We start from the raw sequence: 20,866 nt of genomic DNA, 5'->3' as shown, positions 1-20,866 counted from the left end.
GAAGTCCACGTGAAAAGGTCGTGATAGATTGAGCAAGCAAGAGGTGTGTGACTATGTCCACAAACACTAGCGGCAGGGGTAAGCAAGGCAAGTATTTCTCTATACCATTGTCTGTGATCTATAGATAGCACGAGGAGTTAGGGTGGGCGTTAATCTTTTTTTTTTTTAAGACAGAGTCTTGCTCTGTCGCCCAGGCTGGAGTGCAGTGGCACAATCTCGGCTCACTGCAAGCTCCGCCTCCCGGGTTCATGCCATTCTCCTGTCTCAGCCTCCCGAGTAGCTGGGACTACAGGTGCCTGCCACCATGCCCAGCTAATTTTTTTGTATTTTTAGTAGAGACAGGGTTTCACCATGTTAGCCAGGATGGTCTCGATCTCCTGACTTCGTGATCCGCCCGCCTTGGCCTCCCAAAGTGCTGGGATTACAGGCACGAGCCACCACGCCTGGCCAGGGTGAGGGTTAATCTTTAACCTACAGGCCTGGCCAGTGGCGCCGATCAGTCTGTTATTTTTCAGTTTTTACTTCCTCCTTTTCTTTGGAGACGGGACAGGAGGAGAAATGGCCTCTCTCCTCACTAAAAATAGAAAAAATTAGATAGGCCTGGTGGCGCTCAGGAGGCTGAGGCAGGGGAATCACTGGAACCCAGGAGGCAGATGTTGCAGTGAGCCAAGATCATGCCATTGCACTCCAGCCTGGGCAACGAGAGCGAAACTCTGTCTCAAAAAATAAATAAACAAAAAATAAAAATAAAATAAAATAAGGAATAATAGTGCTTACCATCATTCTTTCTATGTAACATTCTATCAAAGATTCTATCAGTCAAAGTCAGCACAGTAACACCAGAAAAGCAAAATCATAAGGATTAGAAAGGAAGAAATACTCTTACTATTTGTAGATGATACGACTGCCTACATAAAAAACTAAAAGGGGGTCAGGCACAATGGCTCATGCTTGTAATCCCAGCACTTTGGGAAGCCAAGGTGGGGAGATCGCTTGAGCCCAGGAGTTCAAGATCAGCCTGGGCAATATGGTGAAACCCTATCTCCACTAAAAATACAAAAACTGAGGTGAGAGGATCACCTGAGCCCTGGGAGGTCGAGGCTGCAGTGAGCCGTGATCACACCACTGCCCTCCAGCCTGGGCAACAGAGTGAGACCCTGTCTCAAAAAAAAAAAAAAAAAAATAGCAAGGGGCTGTATTTCGAATCCTGACAACAGACAAATAAAAAGCGTAATTTAATTTAAAAAGACACCATTACCAATAGTTATGAACCATACTAAAAGAGATGCAAGAGTATTCATCAAGTATACAAATTTTCCTGAAAGAAACGAAATAAGACCTAATTAAATGAAAAAAATCCATATTCACTGAAATACTTTTTTAATAAGGAAAAATAATTTTTTTATAGGGAGACTTTTTTTTTGTCTTTTTCTTTCCTTTTTGTGGAGAACAGGGTCTCGCTATGTTGCCCATGCAGATCTCAAATTCCTGGGCTCAAGCTATCCTCCCACCTCTGCCTCCCTAAGTGCTGGGATTACAGGTGTGAACCACTCTGCTTTATAATTTATAAGAAAGAACAAAAATTTAATATAGTCAAATACTGGTGGCAGGGTTGGGGAAAGTGATGAGGATTTCTTAGACAAGATACAGAAAGTGCTAACTATAAAATGTTGATAAATTCAATCTTATTTAAATTAAGAATTTGTTTCTTAAAAATCAGCTTAAATTGTGTGAAAAGATAAGCCACAACTAGAAAAAGATGTTTGCCATACATACACTCTATAATAAAGGATAAGGATCAAGAACATGTGAAAAACTCATATACCTATAAGAAACATACAATTCAATAGAGGAGCAAAATACATGAGTAGATATTTCATAGATGAAGAAATATATATGGCCAGTAAACTTATAAAGAGATATGCAACCTCACTAGTAATCAAGGAAATAAAATATCAAAACCACAGAGACATGCTATTTTATGTCCATTTGATTAAAAAAAGTTATAAAATGTTAGTGACGTGGATCAATAGGATCTCTTATACACTACTGATGAGACTGTAAATTGCTAAACACCACTTTAGAAAACAATTTGACATTATCCTGTGAAATTGGACATTCAATATAACCTTTTTTTTTTTTTTTTTTTTTTAAGAGACAGGGAGGGTCTCACTATATTACCCAGGCTGGCCTTGAACTCCTGGGCTCAAGTGATCTGTCCACCTCAGCCTCCTGAGTAGCTGGGGTTACAGGCCAGCTTCAATATAACTTTTTAATCCAGTAATTCCACTCCTAGATATCCTTCACCTCTCCATCCTATCCCAGGGGAATTCTTGCATGTGTGCCTCAGGACATATGAATAAGAATCTTCATCATAGCACTGCGTTAGGCCATTCTGCGTTGCTATAAAGGAATACACAAGACTGGGGTAATTTATAAAGAAAAGAGGTTTTAACTGGCTCATAGTTCTGCAGGCTGTACAGGAAGCATGGTGCTGACATCTGCTCAGCTTCTGGTGAGGTTTTGGCCTGCTTACAATCATGGCAGAAGGCAAAGGGGGAGCCAGCATATCACATAGTGAGAGTGGGAGTGAGAGAGAGTGGAGTGACATATACTTTTAAACAACCAGAACTCTGGAGAACTCACTCACTATCACGAGGACAGCACCAAGCCGTGAAGGATCCTCCCCCATGATCCAAATGCCTCTCACCAGGCCCCACCACCAACACTGAAGATAACATTTCAACATGAGATTAGAGGGGACAACATTCAAACTATATCAAGCACTCTTCATAATAGCACAAAAAGTAAAAAATACTCATAGCCCAAATCAAAAGAAGAATGGATATATAAGTAGTAGTATATTCAATATAATGGAATATTTTACAACAATGGAAATAAACTATAGCTACTACGTATGATAACATGCAAGAATCATAGTAACACAATAAATGAAAAATGCAAATCTCAGGAAATTATATATAGTGTGTTGTTCAAATACACGTTTGTATAAAGTTCAAAAACAACCAAAAGGAAAAGAATATACTTTTAAAGTATGTGTGTGCACACATGTGCAAGCACACACACATGAATTCTTTAAAATTCCTTTAAAAATTCCTTTACAAGGCAAGGATTGTTAAATGCTAGATTCAGGATATCTATGAAGATGGGCAGTAGACAGGATAGAGGAGCAGCATTTAGGTAGATGTAAATTACTGATAATTTTCTATTTGTTTGAGTGCTGGATTGAGTGCTGGGTTCAGGGATATTCATTATGTTATTAATAAATAATAAACGTTGAAGGGCCCATATATGGACCATTGATGATTGTATACCATGAATTAAAGATTACAATTAATCCAATTCTATGTACCCAAGTTCAAAGAGAAAATATATTAATAATAGCAATCATTTATACAGTGCTTACCATGTGCCAGGCACTGTTCTAAGCTCTTTATATAGTTTAACCCATTTAATTTTCCCTGTGAGGAGAAAACCAAGGCCCAGAGAGGTTACCAGTAACTCTTCTGAGGCCCATAGCAGAGCTGGGATTTAATCCAGGCTCGCAGCCTCCAGAGTCTGTACTCTTAATCACTACCCTATAAGGTGTCTAAATAAATAAAAGAGATAATTACGGCTTAGTCATGAAAAAGTTATAGCAGAGTGCTTTCTATAACAATATTAAAGGAGGAACCACATGGACAGCTCTGTAAGGATACTAAAACCCCCTGAATTGTATTACTTTGAGTGGGTAAACTTTATGGTATATAAATTATATCTTAATAAAGCTGTTTAAAAAAAACCCTCACAGACCACAAATAGTGATTTTGTAACACAAACTGGGTCCTGAATGCTTGTTTGCTACTTGTGGGACTTAATATTTGCCTAAGGGTAAAAAGATACACTTTTTCTGCAGACCAAACAAAATAAACCTCACTGTCAAGACACCACTCATTTTATGAAGGAAGATGAAATAGAAAATTTTAATCTGCTATTATGGATAGAAAAAAATTTTCAATTCCCAGCTTTAGCCTCTTTTTTGCATCTGCCAGGAAATTGGATGGCTCTCAACTCTCAAGATAAATTTCATATTGCAGTTGTAATTTTTTGTGCGCATATTGAGGATACACAAACAATAAAACCTAGGAAAGATGAGGGTGGAAAGAGGACATTTGATTGAAAACATACACATAAGTTTAAGATGCCAGTATGTTTTCAATCTTTATTAAGCTTAATTTATATACCATAAAGTTTATGCATTTAAAATATATGATTCTAAAATTAGCTGGGCGTGGTTGTGCATACCTGTAATCCCAGCTACTTTGGAGGCTGAGGCAGGAGAATCACCTCAACCCGGGAGGTGGAGGCTTCAGTGAGCTGAGATTGCATCACTGCACTCCAGCCTAGGCAACTGAGCAACACTCCATCAAATAAATAAATAAATAAATAAAGTATACAATTCAGTGGTTTTTTTTTTTTTTTTTTACTATCCTTACAGAGCTGCTCTGATGCTCAGGGAATCTGCTGGTAACTTAACTCTGTTTTCTTTCATTTTTTTCTTTTTTGAGACAGAGTCTTGATCTGTCGTCCAGGCTGGAGTGCTGTGGCACCATTTCAGCTCACTGCAACCTCTGTCTCCTGGGTTCAAGCGATTTTCCTGCCTTCGCCTCCCGAGTAGCTGGGATTACAGGCGTCTGCTACCAGGCCTGGCTAATTTTTGTATTTTTAGTAGAGACACGGGGTGGGGTTTCACCATGTTGGCCATGCTGATCTCCAACTCCTGACCTCAAGTGATACCCGTCTTGGTCTCCCAAAGTGCTGGGATTACAGGCGTGAGCCACTTTGTCCAGCCCTGTTTTCATGACCACCGAAAATCCTCCTCACCTAGGTCAGCTCTCCTCACAAATCTGGCCATTGATCACAAAGAGATCAAATGAAAGCTCAGGTTGCACCTTAACAATTCCAACATCAACAGCAAAAGAAGGGTTCAAAGTCCTGGCCAACTAAACCATGGGTCACTTTTATCCACTTTTACACATGTGCCCTCTCTAAAGCACACATGCAAACAGAGGATAAAACCTAACTTGGTTGGGTGCAGTGGCTCACATCTGTAATCCCAGTGCTTTGGGGAGGCTGAGATAGGAGGATCACTTGAGGCCAGTAGTTTGAGATAAGCCTGGGCAACATGGCTAGACCCCATTGCTACAAAAAATTAAAAAATTAGCTTAGTGTGGTGGTGTGTGCCTGTGGTCCTAGCTACACGGAAGGCTGAATGGGGAGGATTGCTTGAGCCCAGGAATTTGAGGTTGCAGTGAGTTATGACTGCACCATTACACTCCAGCCTGGGTGACAGAGCAAGTCCCTGTCTCTAAAACAAAAACAAAAACAAAACAAAACAACAAAAAAGAAAAAACAAAACAAAAAAAAACTCACTAAGCAGCTTTATGCTTTAAAGCAGGGGTTCCCAGACCCCAGGCTGTGGACCAGTAATGGTCAGTTGCCTGTTAGGACGTGGCTGCACAGCACGTGAGGGGCAGGGGAGGGAGCATTACTGCCTGAGCTCTGCCTCCTGACAGATCAGCAGAGGCATTTGATTCTCAGAGGAGGGCTAACCCTATTGTGAACGGAGTATGTGAGGGATGTGGGTTGTGTGTTCCTTATGATAATCTAATGCCTGATGATCTGAGGTGGAACAGTTCCATGAAACTGGTCCCTGATGCCAAAAAGTTTGGGGACCACTGCTTTAAAGAACACAAAGGATTTTCAGGTAGTATCTGCTGGAAGCCAGGGGAGGGGGTAATTTTGGGGGCAATAACACAAAGGAAATGAAAACAATCACTTCTTTTAACTACAGCATGGATCCAACTTATGTCATTATTCATTTGTTGTGGAAACACACACACACACACACACATACACATCACAGGCAATATTTTGGCTGTTACTCTTAATGGAATCTAGGCCTTTTCCATCTAACCATAACACTTACTAGCACTCTTGGCTCCAGGCAGATTTCCAGTCCCCCTAGGCAAGCCTTTGTACTATAGCCAGCTGCGGGCAGTAGCTTCCATCAAGCTCCCTGGTATTTGAAGTGGCAAGCCACTAAGCTTGGCATGCCTCTGGTGCATGTTCACACAGACTGGGTGTCTATTTATCTCCCTGAATTATTTCTCTCAAATCTTGTGCTCCCTCAACCCCTATCTTGAAGTTTGGAAAACTACTGATTTGGTCATTATCTTTTTCTTTGATCAGTGAGTCACCTTAGCAGGTCAATTTAGGTTAAAAAGTCACTCTGGTGCCTGGTTTATTATCTCGATTGGTTATTACATTGAGTAATCAGATAATGGCTTAACTTCAATTTCCATTTGTGGTCTATTAATATAACCTTGAAACAGATTTAAACCCAGCTATAACTTTTTATTTCATGCTTTTACAAATAATGTGTTCATGTGTTTTTTATCCTCCAGCATCCAGATTTTTATCTTTAAATACCATCTCCCACTAAAAGGAACCAGAGCTCTCTGGAGAAATGGCTGATTCCACAACTGGGGCAGGAAATGTATCAGATAAGTCTGGAAGAAAATAATGGAGAAAGGAAGAGTGGGAAGAGTGACGCAGATGAAACAAGATTGACATGATTTGGTAATTGTTGAAATAGGGTGTTGGGTACACATGGGAGTTCTTTAAAGTATTCTTTTATATATTTTAAACTTTTTCCATAAAAATAGTTTAAGGAAAGTTAAAAATGTTATTTTTTAAACTGAAGGAGTAATAGCGCCCTTTGTAGAAACAAAAGATTTCTACAAAGAAAAGTCAAGTCTCCCTCCTACTCCAGACCCTCGCACTCCTCTTCAGGGCAATCCTAGTAACAATTTCCCGTGTATTTGTCAAGAAAGTTTCCATGAAAATATATTTTTTAAATGTACATACTCATAAATACAAACATTTTTAAAACCACAAATGGTAGCGTATTATACACATTATTTTATGCCTCATGAAGTTTTATTTCCCATTTTAATACAATGAATATGTCTACAGATTACAATATTGTGGATTTTTTTGCTTTACAATTGAGCTTCTTCCTTCGAGTTTCTTTGATCTAATCAAGAGATAGAAGGCCTACAGCTTCACATTCCTCACGATTATTTACAAAAAGAAGGATGGCTCAGCCAAGGCTAAATTTAGGTTACAGTCCCTAATCTTAACACAGTTTTTAAGTTTAGGTTTCAGCTTTTGGGATATTATTGTTACCTTGAAAAATGTCATGTTTAAAAACACCTCACACCCTCTACTATAGATTGGATCTTGGGAAATAGGGTTGAGGACCGATCAATACAAGAATCCTCTTAACCTCCGCCCCGGCGCGAACCTGGGAGGGCTGCAGACAGTCTAAAGGCTGTGGTGACCTCAGCGCTGCGTCCCTCCAGCAACCAGCGAGTGCTGGGGCACAGGCCATACCCCCCTAAGCTCGGCATCGCCTGCACCTCTCACAGGTGCTCTGTCCGCCACAGTAACGCTCTATGGAAAGGAAAGTTGTACGGCGAACGACTGAAGGAGCCAAACGAGGTGGATCTGGAGCGGCCGCAAGGTGCCTGTGCTGCTGGCTTTTGACACACAATAAGAGTGCCAAGGGATACAAGAAGCCACAGGGGGAAAAACAAGTGACATATCTGCACGGAGCTTAAATTTCGCTTGGTGATTTTCAGGGTAGAAGCATTACATATTAAAAACACTGCTATTTTAGGGGAATACAGAATTTAAAAATCCACACAGATTCGCAACATAAAACATGCCGCCCAAAGACACGTCCGCGGTGTCCCGACAGTTCCGGCTCCGCCCGCGGGCCACGAGGCGGGGAGCGACGGTCACTCCCCTCGGTTACCCGGAGTACTTGGGCGGGAACGGGTAGCTCGCGGGAGAGACGGGCTCCTGGGCGAGGGCTGCGTCCTAGTCGCCCTGCTTCTTAGCTCTCGAGGTCCCCCGTGTTACGTGTTAGCACCGCCCGGGGGCGTCAGCATGACCCGAGGCTGCAGGAACGGTGAACTCTCTGCCCTGCGGGCCCAGGTGACCGCGGGCGGCGCTCTCCCGCGCGGGGGGGCGGGGCCCCCCCCCGGCTGTTCACTCAGCTACCACAGCGACGTAAAATGGTGTCCGCTAGGCGTCCCAGGACGGCTTCCTGAGGGACTGGAGGGCCCCGACAGCCGGAGAGCCTGCCTCGCCCCTTGGCCGGCACAGGTAGGACGGCGGGGAGCTCAGAAGTTTCGAACTCCAAGGGCCGAAGCACAGCCAAATATCCCACGGAACTTAACAAATGTTTGTGAGGAGAACGCCGAAAACGCGGGGAGGCGGGGCTGGCGCACAGTCACCCTCTCGCGACATCTAAGTGACGTCGCACAGCAAGCACGTGTTCTGGTCTTTCACCTTCAGTCAGCCTCCTCCGTTATACAGGCCTACCCCTTTAAGCGAGTGATGGACAGTTATTTCAGCCTATCAACTTCCTTGCCGACATCCAATCAGATTTAAACTTCTTTTAGCCGCCGGAGGAGTTGGAAAAAGGGGGTCGAAAGAGGGAGCTTACCGTCTCTCGCGATATCGCTGTGAGCCTGCCTCTCTGGAAAAAACGCCGAGACTGATGGCCCGACCTCCCAAATAGTGGCTTAAAGGACGGGTTTACAAGCCAATGAAAGGGATAAGGAGGTGGGGTTGCTGCTTTCACTGAGCAAGAGGTACCGTTACAGGGCAGACTTTTTGTCCAATCAACACCGCAACACTTTGGGTCACGTGACCGCAGAGTGCGAGGGGCGGAGCTACAGTCTGGCGCGAGGAACCGTTAAGATAGACAACAAATGTAACCAATGAGGTACTCCGACTAGGGGGTTGGGAACCCAATAACAGTGGTTGGGCGGGCGCCTTCCTGGAGCGCGGGGAGATGTAAAGATAGACAAATAATTTTCCCAATGAGACTGTAGAAGAGAGAGCTAATTGGCCAATGAGGACTGCGGGGCGGGACCCTGTGCCGCGGCGGAGTCCAAGATGGCGGCGTGCGGTTCCGCTGTGTGAAACGAGCGCGGGGCGGCGGGTTAATCAGCTCCGCGGAGACGACCTCCGACGACCCGCAACAATGAAGGGAAAAGAGCGCTCGCCAGTGAAGGCCAAACGCTCCCGTGGTGGTGAGGACTCGACTTCCCGCGGTGAGCGGAGCAAGAAGTTAGGGGGCTCTGGTGGCAGCAATGGGAGCAGCAGCGGAAAGACCGATAGCGGCGGTGGGTCGCGGCGGAGTCTCCACCTGGACAAGTCCAGCAGTCGAGGTGGCAGCCGCGAGTATGACACCGGTGGGGGCAGCTCCAGTAGTCGCTTGCATAGTTATAGCTCCCCGAGCACCAAAAATTCTTCGGGCGGGGGCGAGTCGCGCAGCAGCTCCCGGGGTGGAGGCGGGGAGTCACGTTCCTCTGGGGCCGCCTCCTCAGCTCCCGGCGGCGGGGACGGCGCGGAATACAAGACTCTGAAGATAAGCGAGTTGGGGTCCCAGCTTAGTGACGAAGCGGTGGAGGACGGCCTGTTTCATGAGTTCAAACGCTTCGGTGATGTAAGTGTGAAAATCAGTCATCTTTCGGGTTCTGGCAGCGGGGATGAGCGGGTAGCCTTTGTGAACTTCCGGCGGCCAGAGGACGCGCGGGCGGCCAAGCATGCCAGAGGCCGCCTGGTGCTCTATGACCGGCCTCTGAAGATAGAAGCTGTGTATGTGAGCCGGCGCCGCAGCCGCTCCCCTTTAGACAAAGATACTTATCCTCCATCAGCCAGCGTGGTCGGGGCCTCTGTAGGTGGTCACCGGCACCCCCCTGGAGGTGGTGGAGGCCAGAGATCACTTTCCCCTGGTGGCGCTGCTTTGGGATACAGAGACTACCGGCTGCAGCAGTTGGCTCTTGGCCGCCTGCCCCCTCCACCTCCGCCACCATTGCCTCGAGACCTGGAGAGAGAAAGAGACTACCCGTTCTATGAGAGAGTGCGCCCTGCATACAGTCTTGAGCCAAGGGTGGGAGCTGGGGCAGGTGCTGCCCCTTTCAGAAAAGTGGATGAGATTTCACCCGAGGATGATCAGCGAGCTAACCGGACGCTCTTCTTGGGCAACCTAGACATCACTGTAACGGAGAGTGATTTAAGAAGGGCGTTTGATCGTTTTGGAGTCATCACAGAAGTAGATATCAAGAGGCCTTCTCGCGGCCAGACTAGTACTTACGGCTTTCTCAAATTTGAGAACTTAGATATGTCTCACCGGGCCAAATTAGCAATGTCTGGCAAAATTATAATTCGGAATCCTATCAAAATTGGTTATGGTAAAGCTACACCCACCACCCGCCTCTGGGTGGGAGGCCTGGGACCTTGGGTTCCTCTTGCTGCCCTGGCACGAGAATTTGATCGATTTGGCACCATACGCACCATAGACTACCGAAAAGGTGATAGTTGGGCATATATCCAGTATGAAAGCCTGGATGCAGCGCATGCTGCCTGGACCCATATGCGGGGCTTCCCACTTGGTGGCCCAGATCGACGCCTTAGAGTAGACTTTGCCGACACCGAACATCGTTACCAGCAGCAGTATCTGCAGCCTCTGCCCTTGACTCATTATGAGCTGGTGACAGATGCTTTTGGACATCGGGCACCAGACCCTTTGAGGGGTACTCGGGATAGGACACCACCCTTACTATACAGAGATCGTGATAGGGACCTTTATCCTGACTCTGATTGGGTGCCACCCCCACCCCCAGTCCGAGAACGCAGCACTCGGACTGCAGCTACTTCTGTGCCTGCTTACGAGCCACTGGATAGCCTAGATCGCAGGCGGGATGGTTGGTCCTTGGACCGGGACAGAGGTGATCGAGATCTGCCCAGCAGCAGAGACCAGCCTAGGAAGAGAAGGCTGCCTGAGGAGAGTGGAGGACGTCATCTGGATAGGTCTCCTGAGAGTGACCGCCCACGAAAACGTCACTGCGCTCCTTCTCCTGACCGCAGTCCAGAATTGAGCAGTAGCCGGGATCGTTACAACAGCGACAATGATCGATCTTCCCGTCTTCTCTTGGAAAGGCCCTCTCCAATCAGAGACAGACGAGGTAGTTTGGAGAAGAGCCAGGGTGACAAGCGAGACCGTAAAAACTCTGCATCAGCTGAACGAGATAGGAAGCACCGGACAGCTGCTCCCACTGAGGGAAAAAGCCCTCTGAAAAAAGAAGACCGCTCTGATGGGAGTGCACCTAGCACCAGCACTGCTTCCTCCAAGCTGAAGTCCCCGTCCCAGAAACAGGATGGGGGGACAGCCCCTGTGGCATCAGCCTCTCCCAAACTCTGTTTGGCCTGGCAGGGCATGCTTCTACTGAAGAACAGCAACTTTCCTTCCAACATGCATCTGTTGCAGGGTGACCTCCAAGTGGCTAGTAGTCTTCTTGTGGAGGGTTCAACTGGAGGCAAAGTGGCCCAGCTCAAGATCACTCAGCGTCTCCGTTTGGACCAGCCCAAGCTGGATGAAGTAACTCGACGCATCAAAGTAGCAGGGCCCAATGGTTATGCCATTCTTTTGGCTGTGCCTGGAAGTTCTGACAGCCGGTCCTCCTCTTCCTCAGCTGCATCAGACACTGCCACTTCTACTCAGAGGCCACTTAGGAACCTTGTGTCCTATTTAAAGCAAAAGCAGGCAGCCGGGGTGATCAGCCTCCCTGTGGGGGGCAACAAAGACAAGGAAAACACCGGGGTCCTTCATGCCTTCCCACCTTGTGAGTTCTCCCAGCAGTTCCTGGATTCCCCTGCCAAGGCACTGGCCAAATCTGAAGAAGATTACCTGGTCATGATCATTGTCCGTGGTGCGTCCTAAAGTCCATGTGTAACTTGTATTTACTACTTTGACATGGTTCCTGTTTTGTGATGTGTAATGGGATACAGCATCAGATGCAATTTTCTTTTTAGTTGTTAGTTGTAGCATTTTCTTTTTTATATTTTTATAAACGTCTTTAAAATAGAAATCAGGACAGTTTAGCTATTTTTTTGTTTGTTTAGCTATTATTTTAAGTGAAAGGGATGCCCTAAAGGTAGTAGGCAGGCAGACAGATTTGCTTTACTTAGGAGTTCCCACCCTTATGAGTAATTTCTTTTCTCTATTCAGTTGTTTTTTTTTAATCTTGAGCTTAAAAAATCCTCAGAGTTACAAAACCAAAATTTTGAAAAGTCAGAATTTGGAGAAAGGAGTCCACTGATCATATAAAGAGAGTAATAGCCACCTAAAAATGACTCGATTGGTGTGTAGGTAAATAATTCTTTTACCAGAAATGTGTGTGACTGAAATTTGATCAGGGATCTCAAAGATATGCTGGTAAATTGTATAGCAATGTAATTATTTTAATCAGGTATTTGAGTATTTCTTAAGATACAGTTTATTCCCAGAGAGTTTGCTTTAACATGCATTTTTTAAATCATTTGTTCTAGAGTTCTGTATCCCATATATGCACTTTTGGTTTGTAGCAGTAACTGTTCAGTAAAAATTAAGGACTGTGTTACAAACCATATATGTCTTATGCTTACACTAGTATGCAAGAAGTGAGTAGGTGCTTTTAAAATCAGAATTCTTTGGTCAGTTATTGGTGTGTGGTGGTGTTTTTACTGACTTTTTCAGAGAGGTGTAGCAGGTACAGTTCTAATCTTGCATATTTCAAAACTAAGTGTTCTTCATCAAAGATGAGTTTTTGTTTTTGTATCAGTTCAAATTTCTGGTTTCAATAATAGAAAGAAGAGTTGTCTGCAGGCTCATAGTCATCTTTTATTTCAGTGGGCATTTAAATGAGCCATATTTGGATTGCAGAATTTCTTAAAAAGTCATCATAAAATGCCTTTGACATGCTCTTTTAAAATTTTGCTTGTCTTTTTATTTTCATATTTAAACAGTAGTGACATTACATTATTGAAAATGTTTTGAACATCTTGGAAATTTTATGTTCAATATTCTCACTGCTGTCCAGCTACGGAATTGAAATGTCAGTGTAGGAAAACCTTTTTTAATTGTTTTATTATCCCAGACACCCGGAATTAATACAGGATCATTTAACTTAGCCTCACAGTTTTTTTTTTTTTCCCAAAGGTGAGAATGATATCAACCTCTGGTTCTCAACAAGGACTTTTGCTGCTTAACAGTAATGGATTTTTTTTTTTTTAATCTATCCCCTCTGTCCCACCCCTAATTTGTCAGGTCATTAGTAAGTATATTTTTCTCCCTTGATTTAAGTGCTGAAGACTTCAGCTAAGACCCTTGATATTTAATTATGATTAGAGACTTTTGGACCTTCTGGATCATGGTCATGTTTGTGTTCTATGAAAGTGACTTAACTTGAAGCCTGGCAGAACCCAACTGTTTTCTTTCTGTTATCAAAGCTGGTAGTTTTGAAATAGCACCAATAATAACCCAGGGAAATGTCATGTAATTTTTATTTTCCATTATGACAGGTGTCTGATGCATGTCAGCACGAAAGTGTCATCACTGCTGTGTCATCCCTCTTGGTTTTCACTATGCATCTATAATTTTTTAAGTTTGCAGGTTTTGTGGGGGTTTTTGTTTGTTTGTTTTTAAACTGGAAAAACTAGCCATTTTGAGAGAAGGAAGGTTCTAGGCTCTGAGCATGAAGGTCCTTGTGCCTCTTGGGAAAATACCTGAAATCCTATAATGAAGACTTTTGATGCTTCTTGCTTTCAAAAAGCTGTGCTTGGTATGGAGTAGACACCTGTTCAGAAACTAATGCAAGTGTGGAGTCTGCATACGTGGGCTCATAGTATAATTTGTGGCCAGCTACATTTTTCCAGTTTAAATAAACTCACTAACCATTAATTTTTGAATATCTTTTGTTGAGATAGTTGGACAAATGATTTTGCTCTTTTGGAGAGTGAAGTCCATGACATCTAATTTTACTATCATCCAAAATGTGTGTTTTATTTCTTTTTTCTTTTTTTTTGTTTGTTTTTTGTTTTTTGTTAGTGTGACAGCTTACAGAAGAGTACTATGTTTTTGCTCCATGTTTGTTTGAATCTTTACCTGACATTGCCGCTTTTGTTAGGTCTGGGCAATTTGTGCTTCAGTGTTTTTGAAACAATGGCTTGATACCATTTCTAAATGTATGTATTATAAAAAACTAATTATGTTTAGTTGGTCATTACCTACAGAGTGCCATAGTCCACATGAACCTCATATTTGTACTGCCCATTCTTTTGTGCAGGTTCATAATATCCATAAAGTATCTAGTTAAACCTTAAGAATTCGAATGAAAGCAAAAGTCTAAAACCGGTTCTACTTCTCATTAGCCAGGATTTAATAATCCCAACATTGAATGTTCTTTGTAACAACCAATTTTTTTCTATCTTTCTTCTTTAATTATTTTAATGTAGTTGATTTTTCTGGAACTCAGTTAAAATGAATGGAAAGAAAACTTCAGGATATCATTTAATGACTATTAAGTATTATTGGTAAAAACGTGAAGATAAGACTTTTAGATCACAGCTTCAAATTTTATGGAAAATTAAGCAAGCAATACCTAGCCAATAGTTCTGCTTAACTTTTTGGTTAAGTATTTTGTTGGGATTCCTATAAATAATTTTTCACACAAAGTTTTAAATTTCTGGTGTACTTTGACTATCAACTGAGAGTGGATAGAGTTTTTCTTTTGAGGATTACATCTTAAAATGTCCATCACCTGGCTGGTTATAAGCATTTGTCACCTTTTGAAGGTAAAATATACTCTGGCCCTTCTTGACTCAGTTACAGATCATTTTAGATCCAGTAATAAGAGTCAGGTGTTTGGTTATTGCTTTCAGAGTCAGACATTGTTTAGGTTTATTTAAAAACTATTAGCAGGTTTTCACTGACAATGCTTTTTTAAAAATAAAAAATGTAAATCCACTTTTTTAAGGCGGATTGTTCATTATGCATATACAGCTTGAACTATAGTTTGGGTCCATATAGGAACCAATCACCAAAAACTCTGGTAACAGAATTAGGAAATCCTCTTGAGAAGAGGGCCTTAATGACCTTTTATGTGAAAAAAATTTTGGAGAGAATTTCTGGACATTTTTTTTTCTGTCTCTCTCACAGGGTTTGGTTTTCAGATAGGAGTTAGGTATGAGAACAAGAAGAGAGAAAACTTGGCGCTGACCCTGTTATAGTGGTTATAGTGGTGTCCCTAAAGGGAGAAAATGATTTCAGGTAACCACAGTGAAATGTTAAGCTGAATGAAGAGTTTTATATGTATGGTTTAAACAGAGTTGAAAAGTGAGATTCCTGAAGTGTTCTTTGGCTGTTTAACAATTATTTGTATGAGTGTTTTCTTAAAATAATGGCTGCTGTCTTTGGTAACATAGATGAGGGTGGATTTTTAAATGGCTTTGTATCGACCCCTTTCTACAATAATGGAGTAGTTTATGTTGCTCCATATAAATTACAGAATGAAAATAGATGGGGCAAAAGTTTGACTAAACTTCACCTTTTTATAGTTTCACTTTTTAAGTTATATTTAGAATATATTGATAGATTATAAATTGATTGTGAAACTTTTCTGAATTTTTTCAACATGTTTTACTCAGTTACATGAGTATAAAGGATATTTTCAGTCCTGTTATCTTCAATTGCAGTCTTTAAAAAAACCCACCCTATTGTTCTACTTGTTATATGTCTATTCATACAGTAAATTCATTTCAAGGTTTATGCCAGTGGGTATTATTGGTGCTTTTTGAAGTTGAGGTGAACCATCCAGGAAGGTCTTGTTAATGTTATGTTCATCTATAATGGCATAGGGGAAATATATATATTTTTAATATTGTAAACATTTGTACTGAATAACCTTTTTTTCCCCCCTCCGCAAGCAAAACTGGTTGAACAGCGGATGAAGATATGGAATTCAAAGCTCTAATGGACCTTTTTGAAGAGAAGTTGTGGCTTATGTGGAGTTTACATGGGCCTCTGATGGAAGAAAGCTAATCTGTTTAGTATTTGTGCATTTTACTAAAATGGCAGCTTAAAGTTGTGTATCTGCTATTGTGATGCCAATGCCGGTGTTTTAAGTGGAAAAAAAATGACCTCTTTGCTTTGTGCTGTGTACACAAGATTTCTGGAAAAGTAAAGAAAAACCCTTTTTATGGCTCACACAGCTTAAGAGTAGCTGTCTCTCAAACGTGCGCTCACAGTTGAGCTGCTTTTGTTTTATTCTAAATAAATTGTTTCTTTTGAGGAAAATGTTTTTCTGCCTGGAAGTGAATTGACGGCAAACCTTTGACCCCTTTGTTTGCAGCCGAGGGGGTGCTTGCTGCTGCTCAGATCTTGTATGTCTTGAGCAAGAAGCAGGGAGACCATCAATTTCATTTTGACTATCACGGTGTGTCAATTCTGAAGGATCACTAGTGTTACTGTTGACCCCCTTTGTTTGCAGTGAAGGGGATCATTTGCTTCTCGGTTCTCAACGTGATGAGGAAATGGTGCTGTTTGCTGGCACGCAAGAAGCCGGGGCAGGCACCCTAAGCCTCACCACAGTGCCTGAGTCGGGGGCTTTTGCTGGTTTGAAGAGCTGGAGTTGCTGAAATTTAAGTTTTGATTTATTTTGTTCACCCATCACGTTTGGCCTTAGTTTCATTTTTAATTTGAAGAAAAGTTTGAAATTGCTTTATCTTGCACTTAACATTTGCACCAAATTGCCAAAAGAAGGAGAAATGCTCCGTTTGCTTTTTAAATGTTAATGATGATGTTAATAAAGCCTTTCCTGACACATTTGAGGAGCTCCTCCGTCTCCAGGGGCTTCTTACCAGAGTTATGCAGTGATGGGTTTAGTTCTGAATGGATGAAGAGTTCCTGAGAGCTAGCGTTTGTAATTAGAACCGTTACTTGGTATCTGTGCCTTATTTGACCTTTGGTTCCACATGCCTTGGATGTGCATGCACCGTGACGGTTTCATAGGTACGAACGCACACTCAGGCCCAGTCACTTCGGTTGGTAGTACAGATTGTGAGGAAAAAGATGGAGGCATCCCTAAGGAGGAAAAATGTTTGCCTTTAGTTCCTGCATTATCCTGTACAGAGGGGCTCCTGAGTTTTGGAAGCCTGTTCCCAGTACAGGAGAACAACTCCCCTGTTTGCAGCAGGAGACTTCAGTGCACGGTGACAACGCTGGAGTTCAAGAGGAAGCCAGCAATGCTGCACCATTGGCTTCAGACACCATTGTTGTTGTTTGCCAGTTTTAAACTTAACTAGTTGCAGACGAAGACCACCTTGAAATGCAGGCTTGTTGGGCTTGTTTTGAATTTTAACCTCGGATGGAAGAGCCCTAGTGCTGTCTGTCTCCATGCGGGATGATGATTGCTAGGCAACAGGTGATTATCAACAAAGGATGCCACGGTTATACTCTGCAAGGTGGTGTTCCAGTGGCAAACAGCTGTATAAACTCTTGTAAACAGGTAAGAGGGTTTTTAGAGGTCAAAATGCATTATAATTAATAGGGTGAGGGCTTTTAATGTTTTGGGTCTGTTTCTCTAGATGGAAGCCTTAAGGCACTCTGCTGCCATTACTAGCTTCCTTCACTGAAGTGTCATATTTCAGGTCAGAACTTTTGTTCTACTTGATATTTTTAAATTTATTTTTAACATTAAAAAAATACTTTTAATGTGGGAGCCAAAGTTTTAAAATCTTGGTTATGGATTTGGGACCTATAGCCTTTATGTCCTTTAAAATTTTGACATTTGCTGTTAACCTCGGCCTTTACCCTTAGTCATGATTTAATGATGCAGGAGGACTTACTGCTGTAAAAACTTTGCTTGTTTACGAATACTGATTTCTAAACTTCAGAGTTAAGACATTACAGTGTATAACAGCAACAAAAGTATGCCATCAGATTGTGAATGATACATATTTTAGCCAGGATTTTTTCTTTCTTTCTTTCTTTTTGTCCCACAGAGAGATTATAAAATTAGGCAACCTTAACTTTAGGGAAATTAATAAGCGGTGTTGAGAAGTCTGGCTTTTTTTTGTCTCCCCTTAACATTTTCAGTATTTATTTAGTTTTACCAGCCTTCTGAGCCCTTCTTCCCCACATTAATCAAATTTGAAGCTTTGGCAACTTATCACAAGCCCAGCTTTGTTAGTATATAATACAACTTAGGTTTCCTTGCTTTATTTCAAATGGGATCAAAATTTTTGAATAGAATTGTTATTTTTTCATCTCTTCTGGAAGACATCCAGTATCTAGTAACTACAATAGCTGATCTATACTAGCTACTTTTTCCACAAGATAGAGCTCCTTGGATTGTTTTGCTAGGCAGCTTATGTACCCATACTTTGATATAGTAAAAGGGAAAAAACGAAGTACAGTGGAATTTTTCAGGTTCTCAGTGTGTCATAAGAATTTTTAAAACAGCTGGTTATGAGATGATGGCTGCCATCTGAGGCTTTTCTAAATGATCTCTCCCCTGCATTTCTTTAAACATTTTATACTTGTTGGAAATGTCAGTTTTCAGTGTGTTTTCTTTTTCTTGCTGGTTCACACCATGAGCCTGCTGAGTGGTTTTTTCCAGTTAGTAAGCAAATATTTTAAATCACTATGGAGATTTAGAAAGATTATGTTACACTTTCTACATATTTCTATATGTCTGGTATCTTTTTAAAGTTTCAAGCTTCATCTCTGTAGTAAGAACAAGGAAAAAAAGTTGCAGACAGGGCATTTGTTTATTTGTGTATAAAACTATGTCATATAAAATGGGAAGGTACACAGCATGACAATTTTTTGAAATTACTCATGAAATCATTTTATTTATTCCCATCTGCACTGTGAAAAAAATTAACTGGACTGAGTGTTAGATTCAGTGTTCTGGTTTTATAAATTGGAAACTTCTCTTTTGAAGTATTTGTGTGGTTTCCCAGTGTCCTTCATATGATCTAAATTTAGGATTCTGTAAAGGAACTACTTCCAGGAACACCTCCAAGTTGACTTGGGCTCAATTTGAAAAGCTTTGTTGTTAGTACTAAAATTGAAAATGAGGATTACCCTGATTTCAGTAAAACAACCCAAATTTTATAAATTGCCACTTCAATAGCTTAAGTTGTATAATTGTTTATAAGCTGTTTATCTGAGGCAATATATTTAGTGTTTACAGCTTATAGAGCATCTATTTTTCTTCTGACAATAGTGTATCTGATTATGGCTTCTGACCATCACCTCTATCTCCTATTTCAGTTTAGTCTTTTTGAGCTTCCCTGTTTAAAGATCCTTTAACTTAATAACTTGAATTATCTAGTTTTAAAATCTTGGCAGAGGGCCGGGCGCGGTGGCTCACGCCTGTAATCCCAGCACTTTGGGAGGCCGAGGCGGGCGGATCACGAGGTCAGGAGATCGAGACCATCCTGGCTAACACAGTGAAACCCCGTCTCTACTAAAAAATACAAAAAATTAGCCGGGCGTGGTGGCGGGCGCCTGTAGTCCCAGCTACGCGGGAGGCTGAGGCAGGAGAATGGCGTGAACCCGGGAGGCAGAGCTTGCAGTGAGCTGAGATCGCGCCACTGCACTCCAGCCTGGGCGACAGAGCGAGACTCCGTCTCAAAAAAAAAAAAAAAAAAAATCTTGGCAGAGGAATTTATTGAATAACAAAATTCCTTCAAACCCCAGACAAGTTTGGTCTTAACAACAAATAAGTTATTTTGACCAATCTATTCTCTTCAGCAACTTGTACTCTTAACTGGAGAAACTATTAAACAGATGAATAGTTAATTTCTAATGATTTTTTTTTCCTGTCGCCCAGGCTGGAGTGCAGTGGCATGATTTTGGCTCACTGCAACCTCTGCCTCCGGGGTTCAAGCGATTCTCCTGCCTCACCCTCCTGAGTAGTTGGGATTATAGGTGTGTGCTGTCACGCCTGGCTGATTTTTTGTAATTTAGTAGAGACAGGGTTTCACCACGTTGGCCAGGCTGGTCTCGAACTCCTGGCCTGAAACAATCCCCCCACCTCAGCCTCCCAAAGTGTTGGGATTACAGGCACGAGCCACTGCGCCCTGCCTCTAATGAATTTTTATGGGTGATATAGGTGTATGAATGAGCATATGAACAAGTTACTTGAAACTGGGATGGTCAAGAAAGGCTTTACAAAAGAATTTGTTAGAGTAGGACATGGAATGGTGGAGAGAGGTTGGGATGGACGTGTCAGGCAGACAAGCATAAGTAAGAATATAGCAGCTTGTGGATTGATGGGAAAGATAAGATGCAAACTGAAGCGTGGAATACTAGTAAAATGATTGGGTCAACAAAAATAGGGAATCCTGAAGGGTAGGCCAGTTTGAGGGGTGGAGAGTGGAAACAGATCATTTGGGGCACATTGATAGCAGTCATTTATTGACTGTCTACTTCAAGCCAAGGATTCTGCCAAGTACTGTACACACATTGTCTCATTTAAGTCTCACCACAGACCATAATTTGACAGTTTAGTGATAGAGCCACAGTTCTAACCAGGCCTTTGTCCCAGCTAAGGCTCTCTTGGTTACCGTACTTGTGGAGGCTAGGAATGAGATTAAAGCTGCAAACCTGAAAAAATGGGCAATGGATTTCAAACTATAGTTTATGAACATTGGCAGTACTTGGGAAACGTACAGGCCCTTGGTACCTCCCTAGACATTCTGGAATTTGTTAGGACCAGCATGACTTAGGAGTCTTTGTTCTTTTACAAACCCCTCAGGTAATTCTGATATATTCTGTGGTCAGTGGGCCATGTGTTGAGCAACATTGGCCCATAGAGAGTAGAGTACTAAGGTAAACTTAGGATAATGTCATATTTGAGGCATGGGAAGAGAAGATGGTGCTGGAAAAAAGCCTAGA

The 20,866-nt window shown here is 42.3% G+C and overlaps 1 protein-coding gene across 3 annotated transcripts; it reads left to right on the top strand.

Moving 5' to 3' along the window:
• Positions 1-8,972: 8,972 nt before the first annotated feature.
• On the top strand, positions 8,973-16,255 carry RBM15 (RNA binding motif protein 15). Of its 3 annotated transcripts, XM_063700938.1 has the most exons (3): positions 8,973-11,852; positions 15,119-15,229; positions 15,886-15,905. In XM_063700938.1, the coding sequence occupies exons 1-2, from the start codon at positions 8,990-8,992 to the stop codon at positions 15,187-15,189; spliced, it is 2,934 nt and encodes a 977-aa protein (XP_063557008.1). In that variant the 5' UTR covers positions 8,973-8,989; the 3' UTR covers positions 15,190-15,229; positions 15,886-15,905. The 3 variants fall into 3 exon arrangements, with proteins under 3 accessions (XP_063557008.1, XP_004026351.2, XP_018870427.2); XM_004026302.4 differs by lacking the exon at positions 15,119-15,229 and having other exon boundaries at positions 15,886-16,255; XM_019014882.3 differs by having other exon boundaries at positions 15,119-16,255.
• Positions 16,256-20,866: the final 4,611 nt, after the last annotated feature.

Source organism: Gorilla gorilla, chromosome 1, assembly GCF_029281585.2.
Source record: "Gorilla gorilla gorilla isolate KB3781 chromosome 1, NHGRI_mGorGor1-v2.1_pri, whole genome shotgun sequence".
In the NCBI taxonomy this organism is placed as follows: Eukaryota; Metazoa; Chordata; class Mammalia; order Primates; family Hominidae; genus Gorilla; species Gorilla gorilla.
The sequence above is the reverse complement of the archived record's forward strand: the minus strand, read 5'-3'. Positions and strand labels throughout refer to the sequence as shown.